The sequence below is a fragment of the Macadamia integrifolia genome, chromosome 7 (genome assembly GCF_013358625.1).
Source record: "Macadamia integrifolia cultivar HAES 741 chromosome 7, SCU_Mint_v3, whole genome shotgun sequence".
NCBI classification, from domain to species: domain Eukaryota; kingdom Viridiplantae; phylum Streptophyta; class Magnoliopsida; order Proteales; family Proteaceae; genus Macadamia; species Macadamia integrifolia.
In genome coordinates, this window is record NC_056563.1 from 2,998,106 (window position 1) to 3,023,592 (window position 25,487).

The 25,487-nt window shown below is 37.2% G+C and overlaps 4 protein-coding genes across 7 annotated transcripts in view; 2 read left to right on the forward strand and 2 right to left on the reverse strand.

Annotated features, from left to right (window-relative positions):
* Nucleotides 1–330: 330 nt before the first annotated feature.
* LOC122083601 (peroxiredoxin Q, chloroplastic) lies at nucleotides 331–1,987 on the forward strand. The gene is made up of 4 exons (XM_042651465.1): nucleotides 331–802; nucleotides 922–1,059; nucleotides 1,266–1,355; nucleotides 1,549–1,987. The coding sequence occupies exons 1-4, from the start codon at nucleotides 581–583 to the stop codon at nucleotides 1,765–1,767; spliced, it is 669 nt and encodes a 222-aa protein (XP_042507399.1). The 5' UTR covers nucleotides 331–580; the 3' UTR covers nucleotides 1,768–1,987.
* Nucleotides 1,988–3,917: 1,930 nt separating this feature from the next.
* LOC122083337 (probable flavin-containing monooxygenase 1) lies at nucleotides 3,918–7,517 on the reverse strand. The gene is made up of 5 exons (XM_042651096.1): nucleotides 7,059–7,517; nucleotides 6,402–6,642; nucleotides 5,202–5,380; nucleotides 4,690–5,063; nucleotides 3,918–4,367 (listed from the first exon to the last, which is right to left on the reverse strand). Exons 1-5 carry the CDS (start codon nucleotides 7,515–7,517, stop codon nucleotides 4,025–4,027), a joined length of 1,596 nt encoding a protein of 531 aa, XP_042507030.1. The 3' UTR covers nucleotides 3,918–4,024.
* An 11,030-nt stretch (nucleotides 7,518–18,547) lies between these two features.
* LOC122085196 lies at nucleotides 18,548–19,623 on the forward strand. The gene has a single exon (XM_042653667.1). It carries the CDS (start codon nucleotides 18,608–18,610, stop codon nucleotides 19,376–19,378), a length of 771 nt encoding a protein of 256 aa, XP_042509601.1. The 5' UTR covers nucleotides 18,548–18,607; the 3' UTR covers nucleotides 19,379–19,623.
* A 3,479-nt stretch (nucleotides 19,624–23,102) lies between these two features.
* LOC122083156 (3-oxoacyl-[acyl-carrier-protein] synthase II, chloroplastic) overlaps nucleotides 23,103–25,487 on the reverse strand; it is a 14,547-nt gene continuing 12,162 nt past the window's right edge. Inside the window, exons 12-14 of one of the 4 annotated variants that reach the window (XM_042650867.1) lie at nucleotides 24,302–24,361; nucleotides 23,375–23,525; nucleotides 23,103–23,280 (exon numbers count right to left, since the gene is read on the reverse strand). In XM_042650867.1, the coding sequence (XP_042506801.1) occupies nucleotides 23,409–23,525; nucleotides 24,302–24,361 (177 nt within the window). In that variant the 3' untranslated portion in view covers nucleotides 23,103–23,280; nucleotides 23,375–23,408. Of the gene's footprint in view, nucleotides 23,526–24,301; nucleotides 24,362–25,487 lie in introns of all 4 variants that reach the window. The other 3 variants (XM_042650866.1, XM_042650865.1, XM_042650868.1) reach the window with 3 other exon arrangements.

Here is a 25,487-nt window from a genome sequence, read left to right on the forward strand (position 1 = left end):
AGTTAGTTCATGTAATAAACATTGGTATAAAATGAGTAGAAGAATAAGTTAAAATTGAAAAATGTGCCATTTACTATTTCATATACATCTGTATTTGTTGGTATTTGGTAATTTTGTTATGGGGGATTGTTGAGGAGGCCGTACGCCGTAGTGTTTGGCAAGGGAACAGGGGTCAGTCTTTTTTTTTTTTAACGGGTCAGTCTTCACATGCGTCGGAGGGGTAGGGGTCCTGAAATATCAAAAGGGAACCACGTAATCAGAGGGTAGGGTGAGCAATCGTCCACGTTGAAAGGCCAATCTATCAAATCTATCTCCCAACCTCTTCTACGGTGTCTGTAAACCCCACATCCTTTATCTTTGTTTCTCCCTCCCTCGCTTCCTCAACCCAAGGTCCCCAATTCATTAAAACAACATCATCAGAATAAACAAAGGACTGTAGGAGAAATAGGAACAGAGCAGAGAGCTCAGACACGAGTTTCATTGATCATTTCTCCCACTCAGAATCTCTCGGTTTCGCCCTTGCTCAGCACGTACGAAATCAGTCACCCAGTCGTTCATTCTCTCTTTCTCCATTTGAATAATGGCATTCAATTCAATCTCCCTCCCTAAGCACTCTCTACCACCGTCACTCCCCGCTATAAACCCTAAAACTCCATCTTCCCAAATCATCCCCATTCTCTCCCAATCATCGCAATCACAATTCTACGGTGTAAAGCTTTCTACTACTATTACTACTACTACTACTACTTGTTCTATTTCAGTCCCAGCTATTCGCTCTCTGAGGACTTCCATTTTTGCCAAGGTACAGATTCTCACTCTCAGACGACTACAGAACTTTCTCATTTTCATTCATGGCTTACGTTACAGGGATTTTTTATTTTTTTTATTTTTTTTATGGGAAAAAAAAAATTTGGTGGGCAGGTGTCGAAAGGTCAGGTGCCTCCTTCCTTCACGTTGAAAGATCAGGAAGGAAGGAATGTGAGTCTCTCCAAGTTTAAAGGAAAACCAGTTGTGCTCTATTTCTACCCAGCCGATGAGACCCCTGGCTGCACTAAGCAGGTACTGTTAATTTTTGTATTTCTCTTTTTCTTACACTCTTGTATTACAAATTTTGGATCATAGTATAAGGCATTTGCCAACCCAATTGAAACGAGTCTGAGAGTGGATTTTCTGTTAGAGACTCGAGACCTCATAGGGAGAGAGCTAGCCGAGTTTTGTTCAGAAAATAACTCTGTTGTCTGACAGTCTATATATTACCCTGGCAGGCCTGTGCTTTCAGGGACTCCTACGAGAAATTTAAGAAAGCCGGAGCTGAAGTTGTAGGGATTAGTGGCGATGATACGGCATCCCACAAGGTGATCTCTAATTACTATTTTTTTTTTTTTGTTAGAAGTGATCTCTACTACTATACTGGAAGAAAGTTTGATCCTTTTGTGTCCTGTATGTGAATGTGATGTTACATTGAAAGCAATTACATCTTATCTGATGATTCAAAATTAATGGAAAAAAAAGAAAGAAAGTTTAATGAGAGAATTAACAATGTAACAGGCATTTGCCAAGAAATACCGGCTTCCATTTACGTTGCTGAGTGACGATGGAAACAAGGTGAGGAAAGAGTGGGGAGTGCCGTCGGATCTGTTTGGAACATTGCCAGGGAGAGAGACTTATGTTCTTGACAGAAATGGTGTAGTTAAGCTCGTCTACAACAATCAATTCCAACCTGAGAAGCACATCGACGAGACTCTCAAGCTTCTTCAGAGCCTTTGATCTATCTATCTATCTATCTCTGTTCTTAATTGGGCTTTTCCATCTTGAGTTATGATGAGTTTTTTTTTTTTACTTGTAACTACTTTCCTCCTCATTTTTGTCAGGTTTCTGCCTTGTTGATCTATCTATTTGCATTCCTAAAAGGTGGGAACTTTTCCCATTATCAACAGAAATGCATGTTTGTAGTTGTTAATGAATTCCCTAGAACTTGACTTCTACAGTCCCTATTTAGTATTCTTCTTAATTAGTTTTTAAAGTGGGACTAAAAATGAGTCTTTTTCGTCCTTTGACATAATGTTTTATTTTAGTCTCACATTGAAAGCTCATGAGAAGGAAATATGGAATAGCGAATTAGATGTTATAAAATCATGAAAATGGATTTGTAAAATGTTTAATTTGTCTCTCCGGTTATTTATATTATCAATTTCCTACAATAAGGGGTAGGAGTAATAATGATCCTAGAAAATTGGATACTTAGGTGGGGGAAAACTTTTCACCTTAAGGATATGCTGTTGTAATGTATCCAACCTGTTGGAATTTGTTCAGTTATTGGAATTGTTAATTAGAGGAGTTGATTTCCTTCTTTCTTTCGTGCGATACTTCATTTCACTGATTGCTATTTCCTTGCATGTGGCTTGTTGATGTAGTTTTGTTTTCCTCCTTTCTTTTTGAATCCTTTTTTCCCTACCAATGAAGGCTTGCAAAGGTGTGAAAGCCACGAGCAGAAGAGGAGAGTAAGCATACATTTTCCTTGGTGGTCTATGAATAATATTTCTTTTACTATATTACATGGTTCAAACGAACAAATAACTTAGAGAGAATAACAAAGAGATTTGGGCATCATTTATGCCATGTTAGAACTTCAACCAAAACCTTGAGATCTAAAATGGAGATTACTACTCAAGTATATAAAGGTATCAAGGATTTGAAGGAACCTATGTGAGACTAATTCTAAACTCCCAACATCTCAGCATGCTCATTACTAATGTAACAAGCATTAGATGGATGGACGGCATAGAATTAGACTGTCAATACCTTACAAAAATAACAGAAAAATGAGGAGATCTGTGTAGTCTGTGGACCATGGTAGGGTACACAGGAAAAAAAAAATAAGATGAAAAGGAAGGGATACAACAGATGAAGTACCAAACAACTAACAACCAAAAGAAGAGTGAGCTGGGCCATCCAAATTTCAGCCCTTACAGAGCTTAGCGTGTGAGGCTACTTCTTCTCTACGCTTTCTCTTATCATCTTAAATTAACGAGAAAAATTATCAGTTATGTTTGAAACTTTTTACCCAATTAATTGGAGAGGATCTTTTTTCCAATTCAATAAGGGTAATGCATTAGTTAGGTGAAGAATTGAAACTTTCAGCATTACGGTATAAATTGGTCCAGTTCAGGCAGCCCAATCAATGGTCAGTAAAGACATGGAACTTTCAATTAAAACTATGTAACTAACCTAAAAACAAGTGTTTAATTAAACACTAAACCGTTTTCAATGCCATGTTGGAAGGCTATTAATTCTATATAGTTTTTTAAATTCAAAGATCTTCCAATTTAGTTTTCTGTTCAAACATAGAGACCAAAAGATCAATTCAACTTTCATAGGCACGGAGCTCAGCCCTAATCCAGAGAACTAGACATTGGCTTCCATCAATTGCATATGTAACATAGGAAACTAATAAGATTAGAAAATATCAATATGCACGTCAAACTTCGGACGGCCTAACAACCCTTCAACGTGTGAATGTAACCTCAATCAAGTGGTCCCATGAATCATCATTTGGACCATTGAAGTGTTGCAAGACATTGTTTGCAGTTTGGATACTGGTATTGTGGCTCCCATAACTTCATCAGAGTCAAAAGTTATGATCAAAATAATCATTTCAAGTACATTGATATTGTGGCTCCCATAACTTCATCAGAGTCAGAAGTTAAGACGAAAATAATCATTTGGCCCCATGGAAACTCCTAAAATTCCTCCAAAATCTAATTAAGAGAGAGAGAGAGATGTCTAACATCAGAGTCTTCTAAGTATATGATAATATTTTTATTCTTCTATTAGAAATTTATAATTGGTATTCTGTAGTTACATACGAAATTGGTTTTGGACTAGTAGTTAAAGAAAAGAGAAAAGGTAGAGAGGCAGAAGATACGTAATTAATAAATAACTAACCCTTTCCTTGAGGCTACATAAGGATCAATAATAACAATAATATAAATTATTAGGTGGTGACACAAGTAATGACTTTGGTTCATTTCTCTTCTTCATAGTCTTGGCTATTGTAAGGACTGAAGGCTTCTAAGAACCAATTCTTCTTCCTCCATGATCTCCACCCCATCTCTTCGCATATCTCGTCGCTGTGGTTGATACTGAAAGTGGAAATGCAATGCCTCTTATAGAACCTAGTAGTCCTCTTCATAACTTCTATTTCTTGGGTTGTTTGCTCCAGCATCTTCTCCACACTAGGGAGCTTGAATTGATTCTCGACCAGACGAGCCATCCATTTGCACCGCATCTCTGCCGTATGCAGGTTCGAGAGACTCTCCACGAACCCCACGAATGCCATATGTGGTATTAAAGGGTGAATTGTGCCCCTGAGACATCCACAACCATGTATAGATAAAGAGTCATATATTAATGTATAATGTTTCATTTAGGCATTCTTGGAGGGTCAACCCAAAATCTTATGTTATGCATAAAAATCCTTTGTAGGGAGGCAGTGAGTGGCAGTAAACATCCGAAGGCTAGGGTGCATGTCAGGGCTCTCCCAACCGTTGAATACTCACTATCACTCAGTGCTGGCCGTAGAGGATTTGAATCTGCCTACTCCTCTCCCTTAATTTATAATTAAAAGTTACTCCTAATTTTGATGAGTCAGTAAAGTAATAGACATATCGAGTAGGCAAAAAAATATACTTGTATAAAGGCATGATGCCAGAGGAGTCCTCGACTAAACTACGGAAAGGCTCAGGCAACAAAGACTTCAACTTGCTTTTACCATCAAAACCAGTGGCAAGAAGCACAACATCAGCATCGAGCTTGGTGCCATCTTCGAATTGGAGCCCTCCGTTGTAGAACCACCATTTATTGGATGGTGATGATGATGATGATGATGTCCTCTTGAAAGAAATCAGTCCCCGATCCGCCAGAGAGAAGAAGTTATCTGGCAAGATTGCCATCTGGCATGATGCGTAATCCTCTTCGAAGGGGTGATCTGGTTTCAACCCATACTTGATCAGTGGAAGCTTCCACACCAGATACGTTTCTATGAATTTTGAAATCCCTCTCCTCTGTCCGAGCACAAATAAAAAAAAAAATAATTATATATATATGATTCTCAAAACCCAAAATTAATTGAACTTATTAGAAAGAAAATGAAGGTGATGAGAATGATCAATGGGGACTAGTGATCACATATATATACATACCAGTGGAGATACGAGGAGGCCAAGGAGAGTCTTAAGCAAGCTTTGATTGGGTCTTTCATGTAGAAACTGCGAAGACCTGGTGGAATAGAACAAGAAAAAAGGCAACCCCCAGATCCAATATGAAGGAACAGTCCAATGAAGTGTCCTTATCACCATAGTGCATGGTTGTCCTTCTGGTCCTGTGTAACAAATTCAAATACTAAGAAAGTTGCGTTCTGCAGTAACCCATATATAATAAGCTCATATTTCTAATACAAAAAACAAATTATTGTGGAGAATATTAGTCTCCTACCCATATGATGATGCGTAAGCGGGTCTACTTGAGAAGGTTGGAAAAGTCTTCTGATCGAGCGTGGATCACCTATTGTTTTTTCATGGGGAGATGTGATCTAACGACAATTCCATCTATTGGGTATTGAGAGAGTGATCTAGATTGTTCACACTACATTTAATTATATAATTTTCTATATATTGACATATATCCTCCTATATGTTCATGCATGCTTATGGATGCTGATAATTCTTTTATTTCTCATGCTTTGTTTTGATACTTAACAAATTTTGGTTGGAGTCAAAATTTTAAAATGTTAACAATTTGAGATCCACCTACCCACAAAAAATTGACATGCAACCATTCTATTTGGTAAATCAACTTCATGGATTTGGCAAAACCAAAGCTCGCTTGGAAAACTCCCTCCAAGATACACGTCGCTCCCTAAGATCATAATTCAACTTCTTGATCAAACCAACCCCCCTTAATTTCTAAGAAAGAGAACGAGATCGGGGAGGGGTGCATAGGCCAATGATATGGGAATGGGATGGTGGCTAATTCAACGGTCTAGCTAGCTGGTTTTAACGACATGTGGACCATGAGATTATAATTAATATTTTTCTATTACAAAACCAACATCTGATGAAAGCAACCCAAAAGAGAATTTCTTCAAAAAATAAAAAATCTCACAAGAAAGATCAAGTCATGTTTTGAAAACTTGAAAAGCACACAAACTCAAATTCCAAACATGACACTGCGCGCGACCATTGAAAAGACTAAGAAGCAAAATCCATGCAATTATTTTTTACTTCTCCACGTCCAAAAGACCAAAAGCACCAAAAGAGGTGGTAGAGGTAAACCCTAAGAAATTGAAGAGAATGTCTCCCAAGAAAGAAAGAAAGATTCAACATCATGGTTTACATATATACCTTGGTTTGCTTCTCCACACTCAACAGCCAAGTCAATTGCAGACTTCTTGTAGCCGACGATTACAACCTTCTTTCCTTTGAGTAGTTCGGATGCGGCTTCCTCGTCGAGCTTGGAGTAATCAAGGGAATGCAACACCTTCCCATGGAACACATCAGGACCTTTGTTATGTGGGAATCTTGGCATCATAGGGACATCCCCATACTTTCCGCTACATACCACGAGAAACTCAAAAGCATACCACTGAAAAGGCAGAGGATTATAAACCAACTACATGTTACGATACGTACCATTAATTTGAAGCAATGTAACCTGTAAACTAAATCAATATGGAGAAAGTACTACTTAGTATTAATAACTGTACTTTCTTATTATAATTCAGGACAGTTTGGCGTAATGCGACTATGGATTTACCTTCTAATTAAGGGTTAAAATGATTTTACAATTAGTGGTGCAATGCAAAGTAGTAGTAGAACTTATTTTTGGTCTTGCAATTACACCAGAGAGAGAGAGAGAGAGAGAGAGAGAGAGAGAGAGAGAACCACTGAAAGATGAAAAGAAAATAAATAAAAAATCGGAAGTCAGCAGATGGTAAAGCTAGGCTCAAAAGGGTGTATATATATATATATATATATATATATAGATGGAAGAGGAAGAACCTGAAGGATCTCCGAGTGTTTGGTCTGCACAGCGACCTCCCAAACCGGCCGACCACTGAGCAGGTTTCCATAGTGTCCCGGATTACCACCGAAATTGGTAGTTTCCCGGTCACCAGTGAACCTGATCTCCACCACCTTTGAGTTGAACTTCACGTACTTGAGAACATCAAAGTGAGTAGCATAGTCATGCAAGTAAACCAGTATCTCAGAATAAGTAGGGAAGGTGGAGTTATCTCTCTCCGGCCAAGGGAAGTCTGAGAACTCGTAATCACATCGAGGGGTCTGAAGTTTAGTTGATTTGTAGGAACAATGCTTCCAGACACCCCCAATTGAATCTGTGCTCTCAAACACTACCGGCTTGTAACCGGAAAGCTGTTTCGCCGCTGCTATGCCGCTTATACCAGCCCCAATGATCCCTACTCTAGAGACTTTAAAGCAGTTATTCTTCTCACTAGCCATCGGAGAGCAGATGGTTGAGAGCTTAATAACTTTTTGATTAGCTTATGTGATCGAGATGTCTTTCAAGAGCTTAGGATATCGGCTTTTTATAGCACAATTAATACCATTAGAGATTGTGTCTTCTGTAGTGACTTAAACCAGTGGACTACGCGGCTAGAGACAATGTTAGTCGTCGGCATAGGCATGAGGTGATTTTCCCATCAATTACATACTTTGTTCCCTTTTTTTTTTTTTTTTTTTTTTTTTTTTTTTTAACCCAATTACATATTTTGATGATACATGTAAATATTATTTATTTATTTATTTTTTAAATTTGGAAAGAGAACACTACTTAGTAAGGATTCGGGGACGGTATCGGTATTGGTCTCTGCCAATAGCGATCAGATACCGATCCAAATCAGATGGGATTGGTGAGTATCAGTCTATTTTACCTCTGATTTTTATAAAAAGTACTATTTTTTTCAATTTTACCCCTGAAACAATCGGGATAACTGATCCAGATGAGTATCAAATCGGGGATCGGTTTTAGCCGATATTGATTTGATACAACCAAACTGGCCGATCCCAGACCGATACATGAAACCATGCTACTTAGACACGTGGCTTTATATCCAGACACAAGAAGGTGTGAAATTACCAGTCCACCTCCTATCAAATAAAAAATCTTATATATGTTGATACTTATAATCACATTGCCTGGTGGTGGGGAAAAACCAAGAGAAGCATCTAAGAAGGAGAGAAGAAAGTGATGATGAGATGGAAGGGATTTAATTTTGTGAAAATATTTTTTCTCTCAACAAAATTAATGAACTTTTTTATTAAGAGAAGCAAGTGATTAAAAGGGTAAATTAAGTAACCGAACTTAAAAGTGAATGAATCTGAGGGTAGGGTGATGGGGCAGCGAGTTGCTTGGTGGTGGAGTAGAAAAACCAGGGAAGCATCCAAGAAGGTCATGATGAGAAGGAATAAATTTCTAAAGTTAGGTGAGTTCGCATTATTATTATCTGTGAAAATATTTTTCTCTCAAACTCAAAATTTCCTGGTGAATATGGGCTTAGCACAATTTCACCAACTGTATTAGGCAGTTGATTAATAGAAATCTCACATAAATTTTCTCTCCCCATCAGTAACAAAAGCAGAGAAGCAGGGAAGCATCCAAGAAGCAGAGAAGAAGGTGATGAGAAGGAACAGATATTTCAAATTTCAATCACAGGAATCAACCTTATACGTACATTGGAATTTGGAAATCAAAGTCTCTCTCCATCGAGTCTAAACCATACAATAATTATTAAGAATCTGATCAGAAAGCTTTTAGTTTGCACGTACTAAATGTTTAATTAATTCTCTTATTGTCCAGTTGTAGTGTTGGTTTCTCTGTAGTTGCAGATATATGCGGTGGAGGGTGGTGGCTTATTCTGACCCCTTCCACTTCAAATTTTCAAAGCTTTTCATTTAGAAGACCTGACCGTAGTCAGCCTTGCATTTCTGAGCGTCGGTAAAGGTGGCCAAGGCGCTAACGAGGATCCATGCACACAAGGATTTAAAGTAGTATTGTCACAAAGGGATATATTGTAAAAAAAAAAAAAAAAGTTCAATATAAACCCTAGACAAATATGAAGAAGACACTAAATGGAGTTCCAAATGGAGATTAATTACTCAATACCTTTCAGAGCAATACATTTAAAGTTAATGAATACATTATGCTGGAAAAAGAACGCTGCCAAGCAGCATCCCCTATGTTTGGAAAACATTTTGTTGCTTAACGATCACCCTCTCATAATATACAGCTTAATGGCCAATCTCCTAGGTAAACTCAATGCCATAAGGCCTGAAAACAATTCTCATCTACCAGGGATGCCCTCTGATCTGCTCTCTTGAGAAACATGCGCCCCTTATAATTTTTCTTGAATTTGGTTGCAACTTTAAATATCCTATATCTTAAATTAATATATAATTGTTCTTCTCATATATTATTATTATTATTATTATTGAGGAAATATTTATTATAGAATTTAAATATTTATATATTTAGTTTTAGAATTACTTAAAAAAATGAAATTATTATATGAAATTTCCAATACATGTGGTGTGGTGTGGTGTTGGAGACTATGATCCATCCCACAAGAATGATAATTCCATGAACTGATGATTTGATTAATGCTAAATGTAAGATAGATGAGAGGTTCTCTAGCTAAGTCATATGTAAAAGTTGGTTTTCCATCTTAATTGTATGACTCATCATGTACAAGGTTTTTTTTTTTTTTTTTTCTTTTAATCCTTAATGATTCATGTTCTTCAAATAGTCCTTAAGTATAGATTTTCTTTTTTCCACAATTTTAGGCATTATATTGACGCTTCGATAAATCAAATAAGACTACAGGTTAACCCATATGATTGAGGGGACACGGATAACACGTTCAAAAAGTTTGAGCCTTTACAAGTTTTATCTCATGGCTGAAAAAGAGGTTGTAGGACACATATGCCTTATATATAATGAAAGCATAATATTTTTTTTTCTTGATAATGTTAATAAAAAATTATGGAAGAAGATTCCCTAGAAAGCAGTGTGGTCCTTACCTCATGACACGTGCTATGGAAAAATTATCACACTACTCACATAAAAGACAAAAATTCTACTACGATTAATGCTTTCACACACTCCTATTAATCCATACGCAAATGTAGAAGCCACATTAAATTACTTTTTACAGAACTCTTTACCTATTAATATTTATTCTTCTCTAAAGATTTTGATAGACGTGCATGATTTCGAAGATAAACCCAAATATTCACTCTGTACTATGCATAATTCTATGGTCTCAATAATCAAGGAAAGTGAATATTCACGTAGCTGAATGTACATGAACGATCCTAGTCCGTGGATATGGCATCTATTAAATGAGAAGAGAGAAAATATATGCCATATCTACGGACCAGGGTCATTCACGTACATTCATGTATGTGAATATTCTCTAGTCTCTCAATAATCCATATTTTTTTAAAAATAAAATAGAGTATATTGGTGCGATACAGCCAATGCAGTATGTATGAGTATACATTTGTGAACCCCTCGTTTCCTATCTATTCTCAAGCTGTATACTAGCTTCGATCCTTGACTTTACAAATTAATGACAAAGTCACATTATATCTTTATTGAGTCCTAATCCTCCGCAAATGATTTGATATCAAGGAAATGATACGTCGCGCGCACACACACAGAGACTCTTTTTGCCTTCGGTTGAAACCATTTTACTTATATTGGGCCCCTTCCGGCCTACCCGACCTACCTATATTCTCCCACCCATGAATGAACTTATAAACATCAGAGTCGTTTAAAAAATATTTGGCATTTGAATGGTACGTAGACGATTTGATGTGAAAGGGAGACCTTAAGAACCCTAATTGCGACTATATATTTATTTTGTTGGGACTTTGGGAGTCAAATATTTGGAATACAGGCGATCCGATACGGGCCTTTACTGATACCTACCATATTGGTTTTTAGGATCGATGGCAGATATCCGATCCAATGCTTTTTCTTTTTTTTTTTTTTTAATGAAAATATCCGATCCAATGCAGTGCACTAAAATCATGAGCAGTAGAAAAACTTTCAACCCTATTTCCTGGAGGAACTTGGCAAGCAACCCCCTCTTAGAAAGAGTAGTGATTTAGATAGTTGGATAGAAACTTATTCAGCTTGTGAATTAATTAGTTCCAAGCTAAAGGCCAAAACCAGCTGCCTACCCTCTGTATTAATTCCACTCTTGATTGGTTTTATTTATTTTAATTTGCATGTGGATCCACATTCTCTTTGACTCCTCAGCTTGCTCTTTTGATCGATCTGTGGAAAATGAGCGGTCATGGAATTTTTCCTCTAGAAACTGTGGTTCAATAAGTTGTGTGAAACAGGTTCTTATACGAGAATTATTCTTATATAAGAATTAATTCACGTATGAAAATTTATTAGGTGGATTCCATTTATATGGATCAATCTTATACGAGAATAATTCTCATACAAGAACTTGATCCACTCTCCAATTAATTTAGGTCTTAGTATTGCAGATTGCATACCCCAGGGCCAGGCAGCAACGATGAGTCACCAACTACATTACTATTACTCTTCTTCTTCTATCTTTCTTTTATTAAGCCTCACTTTGAAGATACTATAAATTAATTAAAAAACGACCCACTCACTCTAGCTCGCATCTTATCTACATGGAATTTTTGTTTTAGTTTTCTTTCTTCTATGGAATATGGAATTATATATGGCCGGGTACGTACCAGGAAGGTGAAGCTTAATTAATGAAAGAGACTACTGATCGAACCTTCTTAGTTCATTCAAGTCTACTAGCTCCTCCAGTCCTAGTACACCTTCTTGCTTCGCCCCTATATATGACATGACGCATGGGTATAATTCCAGATTGAGTATCAAATTAATTAAAGTTTTGAGAGGTAAGTAAACCGAAGTGGTAGCTTTCTTCCAATTAATACATGATCGGATACATTGGATCATATATAAGCCCGTCAAAACAAATAATTCTTCACTAGCTCGAATCATGGCTGGCTTTGTTGGAATATATAGATCAGATTACACTATTAGATTAATTAACCCAATTAACGAACTACTTCTTCGGTTCGTATAAACTTAATTTTCTAATTTATAACTTAAGGGTGCAATAATGGGTTTTAGTGCCGAACATTATTATTATTATTATTATTATTATTATTATTATTATTATTATTATTATTATTATTTTGGGATGGCATGAGGAATTGTTTCGTCAATTCAATCCACATGGTTAGAGAGGAGAGAAAAGACAGAAAAATGTGAAGCTTTGAACTTCTACTAAAAAAAATATTACTTGAAAAAAAGTGGATATGATTGAAAATACTAAAGGAAAATGTGCATATTAATTTAAGATGTATATGATTGAATTTGATCCCAAAATTTGATAGGAAACGATCTAGACTTTGTTGTATCGGATTAGGTCATAACGTGTACCCAAGAGAAAAGGTTAAGTTCGGTAGATGAAGGTATATCTATATATCCCTATAGCATGCAGGATACATATATACAAGACTGAACTTTAATTTATTCTCCACATGGATGTAGCTTAAGGTGAACCACGTAATCCATCACCATCTTTGCTTCATTTTTCATCTTCGCTTCATTTTTCATCTTCTTTTTCTTCCATCACCATACTCAACATGGTATTAGAGAACTATTTACATTTAATGCCTAATTAAAGTTTAATTTTAGGTGGTGGATTCATAACTCATACCCATGCGATGAGAAGAATTTAGAATGGTAGATGAAGGTATCGTTGCGTCCATACTTCCTTTTTTTTTTTTCATCATCATATTCAATAGTATTTGCCTTGTATATGATTGGAATCATCACATCATCCTTCCCACATGGGTCACGGGTTATATCTACGTTAGAAGTCCAACTGTTATTTATTCTATTTTTTTTTTTTTCTTACGCAAATTCTACTTGTGTTTGATTTGACTTATTTGGTTAGAAAAATAGAAAAAAAAAAAAAAATTCTGAACTGAGATATTTTGCTCTCTTCTTGGTATCTTCATTGAGAAGTAAATAGTGATGACAGCCATGAACGTAAGACAACTTGATCATCTTGTGGGGAGAAAGCGAGGGGAAGCCGACTACCGCATAATAGGAAAAAAGAGGTTTATGTGGTGGAAATGTGATCCTTGCGCCTAGTGCACATGGGGCAAAATGATCTATTCATCCCTATGAAATGGAAAATGGCATCTCTATGAATGCTTCCTCCTGCACTCTTACTGGTTCTCACACACAGAGGATCACATCTCATAGAAAACACTTTCCCACCACACACACACACACACACACACATATATATATATATATATATATATATGTAACTAAGTGTTTGATTTTATTTATATTGTGCGCTTTCTCTTCTTGATAAGTTCAAAGGAAGAGTTCTACGCACGGTGCGGGAACATTTCTGAGTGATACCTTTCTAAATATGCAGTGGTGGAGATCAAACAGTCAAAGAAGCGATGAAGAGCATCCCACTACTTATGCCACCAAAAGTAACAAGTAGAAGACTGAACTATATATTCTTCTCTCGTGCAGAAAAGACTGCATGAGATCCAAAGAGTCAAGAAAAGCGCCTACATGTGATTAAACTGTGACGGAAAATGTAACCTATGAAAGATTCGGTGAGTGTGGATTCTTTCCTTTAGGGTGGGCTGCCACAAGAAGCATAAAAGCTAGGCTATCTCATAAAAGCATATTGAGACTCAAGGAATTTATCATGGATTTATGTTTTATAAATATCTTTTCAAATTAATAGTTTTGTTTATGATTAATTAACTTTGTCTTCGTACGAAAGTAGAAGCGTGATAACTAATTAAAAATAATAGAGCCGAAAATGCTGGTGTGAAACCCTTTAGTGGAAATGCAACAATCTGCGAAGGATAGACATATTGGCCAGATATAGGTTTCATACTGTTTGATAATTTTTCATTCCATAAAATAGGAGGTTGCATGTTTCTATTAGTTTGACTAATTTTCCTTTTGGACGACTGATGAACTCTTCTAGTTGAGATTTCTTTGTTATTGTTGTTGTTCTCATTATTATGTTATTATAAATTGGGTAAAAGAAAATCCCTTCAACCATAGAATTTAACCTTCAGAGTAGATTGACGAGGTTTTTATAGTTTCGTACAATGGAGGATGGGAGTTAATAATAATAATAATAATATTCATCATTTACAGAGTCCAATCACATAGCCAAATCAGCAATGGCCTCACCATGGGTGAACAAAATTAATCCTATTACTATTATTAGGATTGAGTTTTCTTTCAACTACGGTTAATGAATAATCATTTTCGACGAAAAAAATGAAGAATCCCTTGACCTGGGCTTATGATCAGGTTGAAAAGGTATCATGAAATAATGGGGTGTAATTTCAACCATTCATAAATAGGGGGTAGCCATTAATGGCCTCTGAGAGCCATTCATTCACCATATGGTGAAGGAAAACGTTTCCATTATTATTATTATTATTATTATTAGTTGTAAGGAGAGGATTACCTGAAAAGCAGTGTGGACCCTTCACAATGGGAGTACTAATAGAAGCATCAATAGGGGCATGATTTTTGTCTTTCATGAAAGGTGGAGCAGTAATTTCCCCCCACACCCCACTGCTTATAATTGTAGGGGACACGTTGCATTTTAGGCTTCTTTTTCCCATATTATATTAGAGAGAGGGTTTCTCACATTGCCAAGTGTGGAAAATAAAGTGTATACTACCACCGAAGTATCAATCCATATGGATCCCATATTTTCGAAATAGATAAAAATAAAAACAAAATATGTGTAAGCCAACATTTTTTTGTGAGATAGCATGGGAAAGAATCCATATACAGACAATGTATGAATTATTATTATTATTCAGCCATCCATCCCTACTAGTAGTAAGAAGATAGAGTAGTGGATATTAAGCATGCGAAGAGCATAACCCACTACACCCCCAAAAGGTCTTTTATTTTGAAATTGTGATTTCTCAAGACATAACCTTGGCTTGGGTTATTTTTGTCAAGAACCAAGGTCTTCCAACGCTGAGCTGCACTTGGCCCGTAGGTCCTGTGTACATAATGATTAGTCTTGTGGGCTTGTGGGGCTGGTATTTAAGCTTCAAGTTAGGCCCAAGACTAGTCCATTTACAAGAAGAGGCCATGCACAGCCCAATGTCACTTGCAAAGGTGTCAAGACAAACACATCTATTTGTTAGGGTTCGATATTTTCTGAATTAGAGGTTTAGATTTAATGATTTAAAAGTTAGTGTTTTATAGATTAAGGGTAAATAAAGGTTTATGGTTTCAAGGTTCCCATGGTGTTTTCTGATAACTTTCTTCGATAATTTTTCCCAGATGGGTCCAATGTTCGACCCGGTTGTTATAACATTGGTTGTACCATATATTATGAAAGTCAAACAATTTTTTTCAAATTTCGTTACCAAATTATTTAAAATCTGATCTATTAATTAATTAGGTACTTAGTATTTATTTAAGAAAAAAATCCCCACCCGGAGGTGTCATGCGCCCTCTCACTCTTTCACCTTGGTTCTCCTCCCAGACACTCTCTCTCAAAACATCCCCCCAACCCATTCAAATTGTGTCCTGACCCATTCTTTCCGGTGTTTCCATTTTATGTTTTTTGTATCAATGAGGGTATCCAAGTCGAATTATTCCCTCGATCAATGCCGGCTCCAGAACAACAGGACCTGGTCATTTAAGGTGAGAAGCAGATTTGAGGAATTGAACACGTACATGTTCACCTATTGATATATAGACCAACGCCCATTGCCAACTCCGATGCTCCCATTTAGCTAGGGAAGGGATCTTATCCTGTACCGTCGGTGTGGTGATCCTTTGCTCATTTATTTATGTGTATTTATATTAATGGATCGAATACCCAATTACTTATAATGATTTACTACCAAAAAAGAATATTACCCATTCCGATTCCTAAATCAAAGACGCTTCCACGTAGACAATTAATAATAATAAAAACACTTCTACACGTAAATGACAAGATATTCGTGGAGAGATTTTTTTTTTTCCTTTCTCTTTAAGACATGTTCTTGGAGAGCCTTTGATTCATTAACCAATCACCACCACGTACTACCACTTGGAGTGTAAGTGCGTAAATCATTCACCACCACCACCACCACCGACACACTGACACAGTTGAGAGTTGAGAGATTACATAGACAGTCAGTTGTTCCGTCCTGCCTGTGTGGTCTCAAATTTTCATCTCTATCTATATATAAGCATTGCCTATAAGAAGCTATTGGCCTGCCTTCGTTTAATATATGTGGCTTACCATAGCTGATGTAGCTTCCGTGATGCAGATTGCACACCTCTCCTAATCAATCGTATATTCGTATACAGTGTTCATGGTTTATCGATCTTCACTCTTGAGTCTTGCATTTTGCTCTCATCATCCCCAATTGACCGATTTCTTATAACTATTAATTATCTAACAACTATATAATCTATATGGGAAAAGGACAGGCTTGCTAGCAGGTCACCTAGGAATTAAGTATGCTAGCATCTTCTGGCCGTTAGATGAAATAGAAAAGATCTCATCCATTCATAAACATTACCTTACATAATCTTTCCAATACCGTCACTCTATAACCCTTTTTTCTACTTTTCTGCAGCCGGCTCCCCTCCCTTCCACAAATTTGTATCTCCTTCACCGTCTCTCTCTCTCTCTCTCTCGTCCCGCATGCCCCCTGCAATTGAGAGGGATTTCATAGCCATCTACAACCCTTAGTTTCTGTTAATGGCAACCATAGTTTGCCCTAATTATATTTCTTGTTCTTATTTTAAATTTGCAACTGTAAGAAAGAAATTTTACCCAAACCATCATTTATTCTCTCTGAATCAAACCCACAGAAAGCAAGAGATTGAAAAATTTTACCCAGACCATCGTCGTCATCGTCATCGACGAGGTCATCATCATCATCATTTTCATCGTAATAGACTAACGCTCTGGTTCTCTTCCTTGAACGTTTAATACAACTAGAAGAACTATTGTCTGGATTTAATCTAACAACCCTCCTCCCACTTCCATCTACATGATGGATCCCATTAGGCAAGAATTCCTCATCATCCTAGCTGTGGTCAACTTCATCATCTTTAGAAATTCTTGTTCTTTTGTGTGAACGTTTAATGCTAGGTTTCCTTTGATCTCAAAGAACAGATCGGGATTTCAATCCAATAACCCTTTTCTCCTCCTCCTCTTGACTCCTGCCACTTATCGCCTCAAAATCAAAAGTTTCCTCTAAATCTTCTCCAGCAAAGGAAGAAATGTAATCGGTAATTATAAGATGTATAATTTCCTTCATCTAAATCATCTGAACCCTCTTCTTTAGAATGAACCCTTCTCTTTCCACTGCGCCGAGGAAATAATTTTCCTCCCCTTCCCATCTTTGAATAAGGAAACACTAGGGATTAAATTCAATCATAGAAAACAAAATTCCCTTTCTTTTTTTGGTAGAATAGAAAACAAAATTCAAGATATTCGGTCATCTTCCATTTGTTCCTGGACATCAATTGGGTGAAGAATAAACAGAGAATTTTGAGAAAAATCAAAATCTGAAAAATAAGAAACTGCCCATAATTCCATCGGAGAAGACAATCTATTCACCGCTAAAGCTTCTTTCTGTTACTGGAACAAGAAGATCAGCATCAACTTACCCAAACCATCGTTTTTTCTCTCCAAGGCATCTCCTTTGAACACCGTGGAGTCATCCTACCTCACCAAACTTGCCGGTGTAGGAGAAAAAGATGGAGATAAGATGTAGCAGCAGTAGAGTGAAAGTTTAGATCTATTCCCTTCATCTAACCGTTATATTTAAGATGACCAAATCCTATGGTTAAAATGCGCTAGCATACCTAATTCCTAGATGACCTGCTAGCATACCTATCCCTCTCCCAATCTATATGGGAAAAGATATATCTCTTACACACATATCGATCAATCAATTAACTATATCTCTCACATATCATTTTCTTCGCTTGGAATCTTCAGCGGTTTTCCTACGTGCCTTTCTTGCAAGTTGTAACCCACATGCAACACATGCCATCGGAAATTTTTTGGCAGGAAATGGATTCCTAGGGGTGGAGGTGAAAATACCCTCCTCCTAGGCTGGAATTTTCCAAACAAAGTTTCATTTCTCTGACTGCTACCGAAGATGCCAGAGAGTTGGTTGCTTAGTGGTGGGTTCGTGAGTGAGGGTCCCTAATTCTCAGCTCCACCTATAGACAATTGGATAGGGATTAGGGACAGGCCCGTCCATAAAACCTGCTCGATCCGGTAGTTTTGTATCTAACTATAAAAGCATCTCGCTCTCGATTCCCAGCATCTCCACCAGATTCCCTCACCCCTATCAGGAATATCCAATCATATTTCCACAACTTCTCTCTTCCCCACCATATATATATTACACCTTCCCTCGCCCCTCCATTCTCAGGTGCTTCCAACCAAAACAGAGAGAGAGAGAGAGAGAGAGATTTAGTCGCCGCCATGTATGTATTTCAGTCTCCCCTCGAAGCTCTCGCCTTCAACTACTTCAATTACGTAAGCTTCGGATTCTTAGCCACTAATACCCTTCAGAGCTTATTCACCTGTGTTGCCATTCTTACCACTGCTGTTAGCTTTTGGAGATTCACAACTGTTGTTGGCTCTAATTCCTTCCCTCGAACCAATTCATCATCATCATCATCATCATCCTCAGTTAATTCTGATGGCAGCCATTCTACTCCACCACCAACTGTACAAATATTATCTCCTCATCTACTACCCTGTCTAGGGTCGACCTCGCCTGATCATCTTCAGCTGGAGTCGGAGAAGAAGCCATATGATGATCATGAAGCTTCCACTTGCAATTGTGTGCGAAGAACATCATCATCATCCTCATCATCCATTTTGGTTGGCCCCATCCCTCTCGAAGATGAGGATGAGAACAAGGTCAACCTTAAAGCCAAGTTTACTCTGTATTACTCTGAGCTGAATGACAAAAGTAGTAAAGAGGAGGAGGAGGAGGAGGATCCTATCGAGGACGTTGACGTCCTCCTTTGCTCGTCCGGAGCACCCCCAGAGCTTCTCTACTCTAGCGGGCTTTGGTGTTCCGATGGTACTTCGGCGAGGAGAGAAGGAGATTTGCTGAGTTGGTACCGTTATCAGGATTTAACGGTCTTTAACGGCAGCGTCGTTAGGTTATGGGATTGTCATAGACGGAGAAACACATCATCGTCCGTTTGCTTCCCTGCTCCTGCTCTAGAAGTGATAGGATAGGCAGGTTGACTAGCTGACTGCACTCTCTCGCTCTCTCCTCTGGTAGCGGGTGAGGGATTCAATGGGTATTCTGTATTTACATTTCTGTTGGATTCCAAGTTCTAGTCTTAATATGTACTGGCAATTTTTTATTTTTTTTTATGGGTAGAAACAAGGATTACAATCTACAACTATATTAGCAACCTTTAGAATGTATTGAAATTTATAATCATCAAATTAAGAACAAAGATGCCTTATGTCTTCAATAATTAGCTTAATTACATATCAAGATTGCCATTAGTTTATTAATTTTCTATAAAAATAGAAAAGAAGGATTAGGGTATTAGTCTTGTTTCAGCCTATACATACCAATATTGTCCATAGTGGTTTATTTTTTTAATATAAACTCGATATGCCTGAAATGATTAGGGTTTACAAAAATAGAAATTGAGATCTAAATCAATCATCAGCAGCCAGAATCGGTTCGTATTGAAAAAAAAAAAAACCCTTATTATATCCCACTTAGTTTCCATATACAGCTTTTCTTGTGAAGTTCAGGGTAAAACTGCATGCATTAACCCTTCTTAGAACTTGCAGTAGCAGCCTTCTACCCATGTGGTAGTCAAAGAAATAAAATCTTAAAAGATATTTAAAAATACAGAAAAAATTTAGGAGGGGGAATTTGTGAATCCTAAGGAGAAATTAATTCTTACTTATTCCGATTTTCTTGGCTGTCAGCAACAGTCCGAGTAGCAACCGAATTTTTTCCTACTTTCCATATAACATGAGTGTGATCCAGATAGACTGGAATCAGGATCATTCTGTATCGATTCCAATCTGATCTGATTTTTCAAACCCCGAATATGATATGATATGATACCAACGAGATGATAACCTAGATTATGGCATATTTATTGAACCCAATGAAATGATGAATGGTACAGTCGTGTCCACCAAAGAAAATTGGGTCTCACTTCCACGAATAGGGTGGCGGCTTAATTTCTTGCCTTACAGCGACATGCATGCACGATGCCACCACCAATTCATCAACACTTTACTCACTTCTTCTATGCTCATTGGTGTTAAGCCAACAACTCTCCCGGGATCATTTTAGATATGGCCCACCACAAAGTTCCGTTTACGCAAACTTTGATTCTCAAAATCACAGCCCAAGATTAATAAAACCTGTGTGTGTGTGTGTGTGGAATTTAGCACATAATCCAAATGATAATCAAATGATATGTAAAATTTTACTTCTCTTTTTCTTTTGTCTTTTCTTTAATTCATGTGGTCGACTCTATTAAGTTGGGATAAAGTGTTATTGTTGTTATTGTCGTCGTCATTGTTGTTGTTGTAGTATTAGGGATATGTAAACTAGTTTGTTTAGAGCTAATCTACTTCTATTATTCTCTCAAGGGTTGTAAGAAAAAGGTATTGTATTTTTATGAAGAAACGCCTCAACCATGCAAATTATTATTTGAAAAAAGAAAGAGAGATTTTCTGCTTTGAAAGACAACATGGACATCCTCAGAAGAAATTCCCCTTTAGCTAATGAAGTAAGGTAACAAAACAGAACCTAATACAATCAGAAGAACTACACAGAGAAATAATGTCAACAACTAAGCTGACAGTCTCCCAATCTGGTGGGATTTAGGACTATTATTAAGGATATGGAAAGTGGTCTGTGTCCCTATTAAAAACATTAAAATCCACTTTATTATATATTTTTTCAAGCCATTTCACTTATGCCAATATAGCAGAAGTTGGTTTTTTAGATGGGGCAATTTCTATCACTCTCTTGTACTTGCCTATAATTACTCGATCTCTTCTAGACTTCTTTTTAGATTCCCTTAAAAATCCAAACTTCTCTTTCACTTGTGTGAAAAAGGTGTTGAGAGGATCTAAGGGGTATTCTATGGATTTTAAAGTATCGAAGGTAAAAGAGAATCGGAAGTTTGGATATCTTGAGGAATCAAAAAAGAAGTATAGGGGAGTTTGAGTAAGGTTGTAACAGACCTTGAGCAACCCGTTCCCATAAACAGATGGAGGGGTAAGGAGGGTCATCTCGCCTTACCCCCAAACTCAAATACATGATAAGCAAGGCTCAACTGGAATTAGATTATCGTGGGCCTTTTGTCATCATGTTATGTCATCCCTCCATGCATGTGTTACATTTTAATTTAGAAGCATTTACATCCTCGTCATATATATATTTTATGGTTTTTATCTGATAACTAAAAACTCACATCTCTTTCGTATCTGCCTTTTGCTCTGTTGTTGGCATGTGGCCAATTGTGTTAACAGCTTGATTGTGGCAGATCTGTAAGACACATCCATTTTGACTGAAAATTTTTAATAATTGATTATACTAAGAAAATTTTCAATATAAAATGGACTAGATGATTGCATTTCACCTTCAAATTTGATAGATAAATCAGTTCACATTATCCTTGTCTCCAATGGTTAGAATACATACATGCATCACCTCGTCCATTAATTTGACATTGTGTGAGAAAATATCTCAATTGATGTAGGTCATATTAAAGGTTTAGATCATTACTTTTTTTTTTTCTCTTTCCTGGATAGGAATCAACACACCCTCTCCCACCCCCGTCGAGTTAGGATTTGATCTCAATACAGTAGAGGTTCCGACTCGTGTGTGCGTTTGACCGAAAGGATTAATCACTAACAGAGGCAAAGCCAGTTCATCAGCTCGGCAGTCCGCCGAGCTCAATCTATGGTGCACCATACCAACGCCGGCTGCCAAAGATTTTCCTACGGGCTACAGTAACAGTTTTTGCTAGGCGAATATCAAACATCACAACAGCTGAGGACTAGGAATCTATGTCATCACTCTGGAGTCCTGAATGATGGAGAAGGGCAATGTGAAATTGTGATTGGTAAAATACTGAAACCTTGGATGGAGGGAGGGAGGGAGGGAGGGAGGAACCGGATCACTTACCCATACGCGTAGGCTACACGTATGTTTAAGTGATGACACCTATCCTTTTTGCTTCCATAGCATCACCTAATCGTACAAGAAGCATAAACACATGGGTGGGTAAATGCATACCAAGGCTACTGGCGTACAAGAAGAAAGCAATGGCAGTATTTTACGCGATTTAAGGGAATTGCAGTGAGTGCATCTCTACCAACCTCTGGTCCAACACACCATGAACTCATCAGTCATCTATACAACCTTTTCAGGAATGAAAACCCATAGATTTCATGCTTTAGGAGCATTGCACATCTTTACAGATAAATATTAACGCCATAAATGGAAACAGTAATAAACTAAGAAAGTGATGCATGTACTAGAAGACCCAGATTCCACCCTTAAGAGCATAGAAATGGCTTTTGCCTATGAAGTAATCTCTCAAAAGAAACAAGTGCAGACATCTTAGATGGCTCATGGAACCCATCAAATCAGTAAGCCATCTCACTCGCATCCCCCAACAGAACCACTGATTAATAGATCAATAACCATCCAACCTAGCTGCATTTTCCTGGTTGGTTAGTCATCTAATCAATTTGACCATCTGTTGTGGCAATTCCCAGGGTACCAGACAATCCAAAGAAAGGAGTATCAATTTGATGATCCAGATGAATGATCATAGCTACCAAGGAAGGCCAGAGACCTACAAAGTTTCCACAGAGAAGTAGAGCTTTTTTGAACCCAATTTAACGTGACAAGAACTGCAGGCTTTATTTGCATAAGATAAATTTCTCATACAGCTTGAGAGTATTTGTACAAATTTTCTATCAATATTTCTAGTTCTTAGAAGTTCAAAGAGAATGTTAACAATAAGTAACTTTTACCATTATCGTTCAAAGAACTACCAAACATAGTGGGGATGACCTCATAGACTCTCGAGGCCTCCAAATACAACACCTAAAATTTGGCTCGGTTTCTTTCCTCAAAACTCCCAAAAAAATAAAAAGAAATAAATAAATTGAAATTAAAATTAAAATTAAAGTTAAAATCAACATTAAGCCAATGCTGGAGTAGTGACATACCTTCACCACCCAAGGTTAGAGTTTCCAACCAGATTTACTTGTAGGGAGCAAATAGGATGGATGAATTGTGGCCTCCAAAGCCAAATGAATTAGATAGTGCCACCTTTATGTCCAGTCGTTCCTTCTTAGGGCCCACCAATACATTTGTGTCCTAATTTGATATTTTTTCAGTGTCAGACAAATGCCATGTGATATAACCCCAAAATGGAATGTTGAGCATGGTTTACAATGTGTTCTCCATGCATCATTAAATTTTATACATAAATCCAGGCCAAACAGAATCCACTTTTAAATGTCCACAGCCCAAAATCAACTTTGGCTGGACAAACAATTGACTTTTCCCATGGGCTACTAATGGTGCCATGAGGAAAAACAAACCATTGGGTGATGAGGGAAGTTGATTGTACCAAATAGTCAACTAATCTAGCAGTTAGGATCAACCGATCAGGTGCACCTATATGCCATATCCCATCAAGAGGTGATTCTCAGTTGTCCATCCCAAATCAATGAGAGAATAAATAAAAGGTGCAGCACTAAGACCTACACCACCTCTATGCGGGGTATTGCTCCTTCAACAAATCGTATACAGTAAGATCTAAGTCTTATCCATTTATGGATGGAGCTTCAACAGCAGCTAGATTTAATTATCATTTCCATAAAAATTAATTTATTTAACTTCCCTCATATCAAGGATCATTAACTAATAAAGTTGGACAGCAAAACAGGATTTGTGTAACTAAGCCCATTTAGTTAGAATAAAGCTTAGTTAAGTACTAAGTGATAACAGCATTTAGGATTTCATCAACAAGTTAAATGTACCAGCTAAAATAAATGGGGAAAAAAGTATCGCAATAAAAACCATAAAGCCATGGGGAGAAGAAAACTATATCAGATGAATATAAAAAGACATGGGATAAAGAACCATACCACGCCTTCATCAGGGTTTTCAAGATTGACATTTGGATGGACCCATCCCGTCCTTAACGCCTTCAGAATTATGACAGAAAAAAATTAAGTTCTCTTAAAAAATGATAGAAGTGTGAAATAAAAGATGCTAAAAGAAAGGAAATAGATAAAGGATCACATTGCTCTCATCCCATTAATATATTCAACATCAAGTATGGTATCAGCACTACCAACGGAAAAACAGTACAATTAATGTGGTTCCCCCCAGACAAGTATATACAACTTTCCCAGTGAAAATGAATTTAGCAGTGGTATGCATAGGCTTCAAAATGTATTGGCTGGCTTAAGTGCAGCCAAGTTCCATAAGAGTTAGGTGAGTTTTCTTGAGTTAAGCAAGGGTCGGAGAGGAATTTTAGTCCCTGTATAAAGTTAATTCTCTTCCTTGTTCTAATTTGACAAGATAACAGATCTTCACAGGGTAAAAAAGAATGAAAAAAATCAATAAAAACAGCCAGAAAAGCACAGGTATACATGAGATAAGAAACACCAGCCAAATAAGTATGGCTAAATAAAACAGCCTCCACCTATCAGACTGGGCTAAACAGAACATTTGACCCACAGCTAAGAATAAAATGAGAGAAATCAGGTAAAGGATCTTTAGACTCTGGTTCCACCTGTATTAGATATTCATAGCATAGGGAAAATGATGGCTAACACAAGAGAACCATCTCATGACCACTGAGCAATACTCCACTGCAAATCTCCAAAAACCCAGGAGCTACCTTGTAAAAGGTTCTTGGTTATGAAAGTTTTCTGATCTCTCCAGGGTCTGAGAACGCATGTACAGCACTAAAAAGAAAAACACATAAGGGTTCCATGTTTTTCATCTAAGTGAGGAAGGAGCCAATTCAGATATGGAGAAGCTGGACTCCTTCTTCTTACTTTCATCTTTCATCTCTTTTCCATTTCTCTTTATCATTTCCTTTTCTGTGTACTTCATTTCTCCTTTTTTGCTTGGACCTCGGTTTTCCCTACCGTTTTGCATGGATCCTTGTAGCCAACCCCATTAAGTTGGGATAAGACTGAGTTTCTTGTTGTTGTTGTCGGCCTTTTTATCCTAAGTGCTTATTTTGTATGGGCTTCTAGTTTAATGATTCTATTAGGTGGCAGTGGTAATTGGCAAGAACTAATTGAATCCATCGTTTGG

What these genes read in the sequence shown, in the direction of transcription:
- LOC122083337 (XM_042651096.1), bottom strand. Translation starts at nt 7,517, where the DNA reads ATGGCTAGTGAGAAGAATAACTGCTTTAAAGTCTCTAGAGTAGGGATC. An exon ending in AACACTCGGAGATCCTTCAG is followed by an intron (nt 6,643 to 7,058) that starts GTTCTTCCTCTT and finishes CTGCCTTTTCAG; the next exon opens with TGGTATGCTTTTGAGTTTCT. An exon ending in GGCATCATGCCTTTATACAA is followed by an intron (nt 4,368 to 4,689) that starts GTATATTTTTTT and finishes TGGATGTCTCAG; the next exon opens with GGGCACAATTCACCCTTTAA.
- LOC122085196 (XM_042653667.1), top strand. Translation starts at nt 18,608, where the DNA reads ATGTATGTATTTCAGTCTCCCCTCGAAGCTCTCGCCTTCAACTACTTC.
- LOC122083601 (XM_042651465.1), top strand. Translation starts at nt 581, where the DNA reads ATGGCATTCAATTCAATCTCCCTCCCTAAGCACTCTCTACCACCGTCA. An exon ending in CCCCTGGCTGCACTAAGCAG is followed by an intron (nt 1,060 to 1,265) that starts GTACTGTTAATT and finishes TTACCCTGGCAG; the next exon opens with GCCTGTGCTTTCAGGGACTC. An exon ending in ATGATACGGCATCCCACAAG is followed by an intron (nt 1,356 to 1,548) that starts GTGATCTCTAAT and finishes ACAATGTAACAG; the next exon opens with GCATTTGCCAAGAAATACCG.